Source organism: Peromyscus leucopus, chromosome 6 (genome assembly GCF_004664715.2).
Source record: "Peromyscus leucopus breed LL Stock chromosome 6, UCI_PerLeu_2.1, whole genome shotgun sequence".
Classification (NCBI taxonomy): Eukaryota; Metazoa; Chordata; class Mammalia; order Rodentia; family Cricetidae; genus Peromyscus; species Peromyscus leucopus.
The window spans coordinates 18245843-18255900 of record NC_051068.1 but is presented as its reverse complement, the minus strand read 5'-3'; the positions used below and the strand labels follow the sequence as shown (position 1 = coordinate 18255900).

The 10058-nt window shown below is 37.0% G+C and overlaps 1 protein-coding gene across 1 annotated transcript in view; it reads right to left on the bottom strand.

Annotated features, from left to right (window-relative positions):
* Window positions 1-1388: 1388 nt before the first annotated feature.
* The window catches only part of Kiaa1109 (KIAA1109 ortholog), a 176058-nt gene continuing 167388 nt past the window's right edge, over window positions 1389-10058 (bottom strand). The window contains 2 exon segments of the mRNA XM_037206553.1: window positions 1389-2091; window positions 6243-6408. Coding sequence (XP_037062448.1) covers window positions 1875-2091; window positions 6243-6408 — 383 coding nt within the window. The 3' untranslated portion in view covers window positions 1389-1874.

Below are 10058 nucleotides of genomic sequence, written 5' to 3'. Positions count from 1 at the left end.
TTCCCAGAACTCTTAAGAGAGGTATAACTCTTGCCCTCTATTAAACCTAAATGATATATATTTAAAATGGGATCAAATAGGAAACTAGTTGATTTTTGTTGTTGTTGTTTAGAATTAACTTTCTGGTAGTATTTTCTTAGCCTTTATAACCAAAATAGGTACATAATGTGCTTCTCTGGTAAGCTTGATTAATGAAATATTTCAAAGATACCTCTGGGGACCAGTTGTTGGGGGTACTAGAGAGGATTCAGAGGTTGACATATGACAGACTGTTATTGGACTTAGTGTCAACAGCCTGTGCCCCAACAAGCCATGTTTGGCTACCTGTCCTTGATAATCTGATTACAAGACCCAAATCAACAGTGAAAGGAAAGAAAAGACAATTTTATTCCATGTAGTCACAGACGGAAGGGGGACAAAGATCCAACCACACCCCCAGGTGTACCATCTGGGTCCTGAAGTGTGGCTAAACAGTCCTGGACCAATCATTTGGCTCTATCCTCCTGCAAGGGGGTCTGTCAAGTTGAAAATCTCTTTCCAGGAGAAGTTTCCTTTCTGTCTATCTCAGGTTTTAGGATTTCTCTCAACATGAGATTTTTCTGGAGAAATTCCAATTCCCCGAGATCTATCTTTTCAATAGTGAGTGAGCCAAATTGAAAAGCACAAGTGTCATTTCTGAGTATCTTCATTTCTGCCAAGCCAGTTACACAATGAGATGGCAAAAGGATAAAGAACTGATGCCAACAGTTAGTTCCCCTTTATCACTGTTTACTAGACATAGTCCTGTGAGTGAGCATGTGGCTTTTCTGGAGGTTTGTTCTATTATTAACACTCATCTTTATGCAAAGGCCTACCAGAAGTTTCCTTACAGTTTCTTCAGTTCTGCTGTATGCCTAACCTTTAGATTGTCCTGACTTGGCCAAATTTCCAACCTGAGTAATCAACAATATACCTACTTTTGAATATTTATTTATTTAGATACACTGAGGACTGGTGGATTATTTTAGATACTGTAATTCTTTTAAATTATTTTTAGTATGCCTACACATGTACTAGTGTTTTTCACAAATGTACATTAGACATACATGTATGTTATGTTATATAACATTTATATCTTATAAGCATAAAGGGTTACACACATACTACACATGATTAAATAAAGTGTAATTATAAAAATGAGCATCTGTGTACTCACCAGCAGAGAAGAACAATATAGAATGGCTCTGAAACCTCTGAAACCTTTTTCCTGGAACTATTTTTATTAAGTACATTTATGCATTTAAATTTTTTACACGTACTTTCTACAAAAACATATGGTAACTGTGAAACAGAAGGAGCACATACACATTAACACACTAGTAAACGAGAAAAAGAAACAACCAACCATGGACTGAAGCCATTATTGTGACTTTATTACAATAGTTACAAACAATATTTTTGTGGTATACAATCATCACAATTACTCAAATTATATACAAATAGATATTTATACAAGTCTACATAAAAAAAATAAATGACCCCCCAATCACATTATCAACAAGATTTTTTTCTAAAAGTTATGGCCAATAACAAAAAAATTCACAGTTACTCTGCAAATATTTTAAATGCAGAATCATATTGCACATAAAACAATCATAAATTTTATGTGTATATTTTAATGTAATTTTCCACAAAATTTATATTTTCATGCAATACTTTATTGTATACAGAATGGTAGAACTAGAATAAACAGATTAACTTACAAACTGTTACAATAATGGACACAAAATTAGAATTATTTTAAAGTAATATTTAAAGTTATGCTGAAAAAAAAAATCCAGTGTAATAAAACTTAACGGACACAATCAGGTTTTTTCACAGATCAAGCTACTATTCTAGTGTTCTTCTTTGTCTTTTCCTTTCTTTTCCTTTTCATCTTGCAGTGCAGTACCAAGTTTTTTGATGAGAACGGACAACACCTTGTCCAGTGGGTCCATCACTCCTCTCTGAAGCCATTTGGGAATAGTGGTCCTGGCATGGTGAAAGCCCAATTTTTGAAGAATATAATCAACACCTACTGGATCAATCTTTCTTCCAGTCCAAGAAATTAATCTAAAATAGTAATTAGAAATGGTCATTGTTAAGGCATATGATGCAATTGCATAGTCCTGAGGGTAGGTCCATGAACATTATTGCATTCCCTTTAATATAGTCTGGGTAAATACTTCAGCAGATATATTTGAATATTTGAGTCTAAAAGCCTCAGATCCGCTGTAATAGTTTTCTGAAAATAACTTATTGGTGATAATAAGTCTTTGACATACTACATACAGCAATAATATTGATGCAATTCCAGTGTGCTAAATTTCAGGCCTGTTACATGGTCATTTAAAATTACATATTTAAAAGGACAACTGGTTAAAGGATTTCATAAGCATGTGGTTGTAATAAGAGAAAAGTTAAAATTTACTGAGTGATATGTGCTGAACATGTTTGAAAAAAGAACCATTTTCTCCTTGATCTTGACATTTCCTTTCATGAGGAGGACAGGCTACTGGTGACTCATTTCTTGGACTTTCCGTCTATACTGAAGATTTATCTGACTGGTAAAGTTAATAGAAGAACTGAGTGGTATATTAAGTACTTCCTGATTTTTTTTGGGCGGGGGTGGGGGGGGAGGCTACTCATATTGGTCTGTTCCTGCCTCATTTCACGGGCTTGAAAAAGGTTATTCCCAGGCCTACAGCTAGGTGAGTACACAGGTAGGTAGTACCATTTTTTCAAAAGTTTCATGAGGAAACTATAGAAGGAAAAGAAGGAAGGTCTTTTAGACTTGACTACTGAATTGCTCTGTGGTAAAGCCAAGCTTGGAGCCAGAGCTGGTAACAATATTCTTTAGTATTCTATACTATTCATCCTTTAGTCATGAATTTGTTGAAAACAGATTATAGTAACTTTATATTCACTTGAAATTTCATTTATAGTCAACTTAAATACACTCTGAAGACATTTAGTTCCATTATAATTTAGATTTACAAATCTAAAATGTATCTTCCAAATATTTTACTGCATTTGTACCCTGAAAAATACTTATGTTGGCCCAAGTAATAGCAATGTTAAGATTTCTCATAACAAAATGTTCTGTTGATTTAGTTAAGGCAAACTTTATTGAATAGACATTACTAACAAGCCATATCTGTACAAGATAAAATTTTGTTGTTTTGGAGTTATTTTGTGATACAAATATGTCTGAATAATCACTTAATTTAAATATATTATCTTGCAGAATATTGGGCTAGAGTCCATTTTTGGATACCATCCAAAGATTTGGAAAGTTTTGAATAACAAAGCAGATGAGAAACAACAGAAAGAATGTTAATCACCAACAATATACAAAGCAGGTACCACTAATTATAACAACCACTATAATGAATATTAGAAAATATTTTTGAAGATTTGATATGAAAAGTAGTTGATATATCATGACTGGAAAAATGTGACCATTTTTAATTTAAAAAAAATGAAAAGAAACTATTATCTGATAGCATTAAGTTCAGCATTGTAGGCATAGTTTTATATTGTTTAACGTGCAAAAAGAAGACACAGTGACACTGTGGAACTGTCATAACATATATCCTGTAGGAAACTCTGATGGCTCCTTATTAATGATGTATGATTACTGTACTGGCTGGTTTTGTGTGTCAACTTGACACAAGCTAGAGTCATCAGCTGAGGAAATGTCTTGATGAGATCCAGCTGTAAGGTATTTTCTCATTTAGTGAACAAATGGGGGAGGGTCCAGCCCATAGTGGGTGGTGCCATTCCTGGGCTCCTGGTCCTGGGTTCTATTTGCAGGCTGAGCAAGGTACAGGGAGCAAGCCAGTAAACAGCTCCCCTCCATGGCCTCTGCATCAGCTCCTGCGCCAAGATCCTGCCCTATTGGAGTTCTTGTCCTGACTTCCTTCAGTGATGAACAGTGATGAATAATGTGGAAATGTAAACCAAATGACCATTTTCCTCCCCAACTTGCTTTTTGGTTATGGTATTTTGCTGCAGTAATAGAAACCCTAACTAAAACAACTAATGGGTCTTGTTACTGTGGCTGTCTAAACTTAAAAGCAAGGTCCTCGCAAGAAGGTGAAGAAAGACAACAGCATAAGGAGTTACTCTCATCTAGTGATTGATCAAGAAATGACAACCCTGGCAGATCATGGCAGCTGAGCTGCTCTCAATGTATTTGCTTCACCCAGGGAACCTTACGAAAACAAAATGAAGTGCAGAATAGCAGCCAAAGATGAAAATTACCTGTGACTGACTGTAAATTTACTCTAGGTAACCACAATTAATCTACATAAGATACTCATAACTTTCCTCACAGTATCTATTGTAATTTGACTATGAAATGTTCCTCATAGGCTCATGTGTTTCAACACTCAGTCCCCAGATGGTGGCACTGTTTAGGGAGACTATGAAACCTTTAGGAATGAAGCTGGGATGTGGGGGGCTATGGGTAGGCTTGAGTTTTACAGTTCTGCTCTATTTCCTATTTGTTCTTTGCTTCCTGACTATGGATGCCTCATGCCCTTCTCAGGCCTTCCCTTTCCTACTTAAGTTACTGCTTGTTGGGTATGGTCATAGTAATGGGAAAAATGACTAATACATAAAATTAGTACTGAGAATGGGGCTGCTGCTGTGATAATCTTAACCATGTGGTTCTTGAGCCTTTGGAACTGGTTTACTAGAGGAAGTGGAAGAGTTTGGAACTTTGGGCTGAAAAAGTCCTTCAACACTACAAGCAGAGTTTAATGGGCGGAAGTGTAGAATTCAATGGAAAAAGAAAAAGTGGACAGTGAAGGTCTAGCTCATGAGGGGGAAAAGGATTGGTGGGAACTGGGCTGGAGGCTATTCTTCCTACATTCTTACCAAGAATTTGGCTGCATTCTGTTTATGTTCTGAGAACTTGAGTGGGACTGAATTAAAAACTGGTATGTTTGATGGAGGAAATATTATAGCAGAATAGTATTCAGGCTACTCTTACCAGCTCCATTGTAAGAGTAAGCAACAAATGGAGAAGATAAGAGAAATCATCAGTTTGATAGAGAAAGAAGTAAGTTTAAAATTGTACTAAGACTAGTGTTATGAAAATGGCTGTAAAGAGATTAACACTATTGTGGTCTGCAATGGAGTAATTGGAAAGGCACCCTGGCAAGATCTCACCCATCAGAAGTTCCATCTTGTGAAAATGCAAATTCATTCATAAGGAGAGAGCTCCAACTGAGAATGTTGCTAAAGGGGTTCCCTAGTAGGAGAACAATTGCCTAGGATGTTTCTCCATGGACCAGTATATAGAGCCTGATTCCTGTCCAAAGTGGTAGGCTACATTTTCAGCATGCAGCAGAACTTGGCAGTACTGTCTATATGGTACTGGTTTTATAGGTAAGCATGATACAAGGATAGGGGGACCATAGAGGTTTGTGCCAAGGTTCTTGAGGCTACTGAAGCCAGACAACATGTAGCAGTATCAGAGGCTGTGCCTAGAAGCACCAAGAACTTACTGCATGAAGCTGTGAAAGTAGAGTACAAGTAGAGGAGAAAAGCCTGGATAATGGAGATGCCAGGATCATGGGATGTCTCCTGAGCAAAGCTGTAGGCATGGAGAACTGGCCCAAGAGAGAGGGTACATGTGTTGCAGGAGGCCGAGCTGAAAGAGTAGAGCCACTGAAGACCTTTGGAGACCTGATTTCTGCCCTGCTGGGTTTCAGTACTGTTTTGGCCCAATCTTTCCATGTTATGTCCCCATCCCTCCATATGTAATGGGGAAGATTTACTCTGTGTCATTGTATAATGGAAGTATCAACTTGTTTTTTGATTGTACAGTGGTTCACAGTTAAGAGACTGCCTTAAATCTCAAGAGATTTTGGACTATTAAACAGGGTTGGGAGTATGAAAACTTTTGAAGGTGAATGTCTCCATGGGTGGCACTGCTGAAGGTTGTGGAACCTTTAGAAAGTGTGGGTCACTAGGGGCAGGCTTTGAGGTGTTATAGACTGGCCCCACTTCCTGTCACTTCTCTAGTTCTGATTGTGATACACTGTTACCAGCTGTCTCATGTTGTGCCATCAGGATGGACTGTATCCCTCTTAAACTATAAGCCAAAATAAACCTTCCCTGCAGCCTCTTGTCAAGCATTTGGTCACAGCAATGGGAATAACAACTAGTGCAATAACTCTGGACATGCTGAGGTGTGCACACCCACTTCTTACCTAAGAGTAGGCTCTAGATGCCATGTGTTGCACATAAAGTCTCTCCAGTCCACAGTGGTGTAAGTGATGCTGTCTTCTCTATCTCTGTCAGAGGAATTATCATCATGCATAATAATTGAACTTTTTTGTCCTGGTCGAGTAGATAGAATTCGAGGTGGAAAAATGGCTACAATGAAAAAAAAAAATATAAAACCGGATCTTATAATTTTAAACCATCTTAAGAATCACCATTGGCGCTATAATTTTATCTATTACCATGCCAAGCCTCATTTAATTACACTTATTAAAAGGTATCTTAAAATAAGCCAAGAGAAAATACCAATTTTTAGTATTTCTGAGAAAAGCAAGGTTGCCACTGTGGTAGACTGTAGAGAGCACATATGTGACAGCAGGTGTAGGGCATTGTAATCAACAGAGGTGGCACTAATCAATGACTAGCAGCTAGGTATAATGGTCACATCTGTAACCACAGCTGACTAGAAGACTGAGAAGACTGCCAGTTTTAAGCCAGCCTAAAATTTAGTGAGACTTTGACTCAAAACAGAAATTTTAAAAAGGTCCAGGGGTTATTAATTCCATGGTAAAATACTTTCTTAGCATGCATTGAGTCTAAACTTCAGCATGAAAAAAAAAAAAAAGGTTGTAACTTGATGACTTAATTGGACTGTTAGTTATATACCATAAAATTCATTTAAAGTACACACTTTTTTTTTTTTTTTTTTTTTTGGTTTTTCGAGACAGGGTTTCTCTATGTAGCTTTGCGCCTTTCCTGGAACTCACTTGGTAGCCCAGGCTGGCCTCGAACTCACAGAGATCCGCCTGGTTCTGCCTTCCAAGTGCTGGGATTAAAGGCATGCGCCACCACCGCCCGGCTTAAAGTACACACTTTAACCACTGCTTTTTGTATGTTAATGGTTGTATAGTTATGAAAAGTGTCAATAAATAGCATTTTGTATAAAAATCTTTTTTTCATGGTGCTCAATTATGCCTTATAAAAGACAAGTCTTTTTAAAGTTGGCTACCGTAAATACATGTATGACCACATCTGTGACACACATAGCTTTTTATGTGATCTTATTGAATAAATACAGTGGTTCTCTTAAAGTACAGGTTTCAAGACACAAAGCAGATTGAAACAATTGAAGATGATGTTCAATGTGCAGTTCTTATTGCAACTTGATTTAGGTAATGAGCGAGGCAGTACCACACTATCAGAACACAGATCCCTGCAAGTTCTGCTGTACTTGCTGGGCTTTTATTATTGGTGGTAGCTACATTGCTATAATATATCTTCATGTCCTAGAAATTATTAATTTTACTATAGTTTACACAGATCCCTGCAAGTTCTACTGTACTTCCTGGGCTTTTATTATTGGTGGTAGTTACATTGCTATAATGTATCTTCATGTTCTAGAAATTATTGATTTTACTCTAGTCTTTTATGATGGTAAAAACTTTCCCAGAGATGTTTATGTTTATTCAGCCTAAATTTGTAATAATGAGCTATACTTAAGTAGCTATTATACTATCTTTATAACTAAATCCTCACAGACAACAAAACTTTGTCTTTTCCCATTCAAATGTCTTACAACTGTTTATGCAGTACTGGGGTTTGAGTCTAAGCCTACCGGATGCTATACAAGTGCCTTACCACTAAGACATATATCTCTAATCCCTTTAATTTTTTTTTCCCTATGAGAGACTCTCATTAAGTTACCTGGGTTGGCCTAGGTAACTTGAAATCCTCTTAAGTCATTGGGATTATAATCCTATGCTGTACACCTGACTATAACAGTTTAAGTTAAGAGATTTTTGCTTTAGAGGTAGACTAGTTTGAGACAGACTATGACCAAGACAGTATTTCATAAAATGTCAAATGTCTTATATAACATTTGAGAGAAATAAGTACAGGCTTTCACACATGGGCAAGCTGGAAATGAAGCTTGAATGTTGGTTTGCACAGCAGGGCAACTAGTGGCTACTACACTTCAGTGCTACGTTCATGCTTTGGGTAGGCACAACACACAGTGCTTTCTAGGGTAAGGTGTGAAATATGCAGGAGTTTGAAACTGAGGCTTGATTATTCTTACCACCACCACTATAGACTTTACCCTCGCTCAATTTTTGGCACATTTCTGATGAACAGTAATGAAGAGTACTCCAATCTAGGTTATGTTAACTTAGTACTCTTTAAACATAGTCTTTTTGATAATCTTTTAGTTCTGATGTATCTGAAAGGTAAATTTAACATTTTTCGTCATGAAAAAACAAAACAGTATTATAGCGTGCTCTGAACAAGTTATCTTTTTCAAGCTACATTTAATAAGAACCACATGTAGAATTGGGCCAGGCAGTGTAGCCCTGTAATCCCAGAGCAATGTGGGAGGTGGAGGCAGGAGGATCAAAAGTTCAAGGCCTGCTTTGGATGTGAGTGAGCTCAAGGTCAGCTTGGGCAACTTAAGGAGAGCCTGCTTCAACACTAACACCAGCAACAACAAAAGGTAAAAAGTAGGTGTGTATACATAGCTCAGTGGTGTCTGCTACCCACACAAGGCCCTAGGTGTCAGCACTGGGAAAAACAAACACATCTGATATTTAATCCACCATAACTTCATATGTCATAAATACAGAACAGCTGTGCAATAAATACTGAATGGAATAAATGATCATGTTTGGGAGGATATTCTTTACCATTTCAAAGACCCTCACTTCATCAATAGAGGACTACAATACATTGAACCAATTCCAAATAGATTATTAGGGTCACTGTATGTTTCTTAATGAGTCAATATTTATGTGCCAGTAAAGAAACAAATATTATCTAGATCATAAAATCAAAACTGAGCCACTAAAGTCTAAGTAATTTATTTATAAAACTAAAATGTTCTCTGCACAGATTTATCTCCTTACTAAATTTAGTTTCTCTAACTGTATGCTATGCATAAAACAATGCAACTTTATTAGGTAGCTATTTCTTCAGTCATTTTACTTAAATTGTAGTATTTCCTCCATTCCCCACTTTGTAAAAATCATCTATAAGGCTTAACTGAAGACTTTCTTATTTTTAGAACCTTCTAAGAAAACATTTATTTTTTATTTTTATTTATGTGTATGTACGGTGTGTGTGTGTGTGTGTGTGTGTGTGTGTGTGTGTGTGTGTGTGTGTATGTATACACGTGTACTGGCAGGGGCCAGAAGAGGGTGTTTGATGTTCTGGAGCAGGAACTATATGTTGTTGTGAGCCACCTGACTTGGGTGCTAGGATCTAAACACAGGCCTTTTGGAAGACAAGCAAGAACACTTAAGCACTGAGCCATTTTTCCAGTCTCTATTAAAAACAAAACAAAGAAACAACAACAATAACAAAAAAAAAAAACCAACCCCAAACTCTTACAAAGTAAGAAACACCTTATGATTAAAAAGAGTACCATTGTAGGCTAGTCAGATGGCTCAGCAGATAAAGGTGCCTGCCACCAAAGCTGATGACCTGAATCTGATTTTCACCAACACCACAGTGGAAGGACAGAACTGACTCCTGTAAGTTGTCCTCTGACCTCTATATGTATGCCATGATGTAACCCCGCCCCAAATCAAAATAAATGAATGTAAAAAAAAAAAAAAAAATTAAGAGTGCCATGTATCCAGCAGATACTCTGGAAATCTGTCATTTAGTCTTAGCAATGTTATTTCTTAACACTTGCATCCCACAGAGGAAAAAGACATGCTCCATTCATTCTGTCACTAGGCCACAAAACACGCTCCATGATAATCCATTGATACCTGCCTTTCCTGTAAATTGAAAAGAAGAAAATAAAA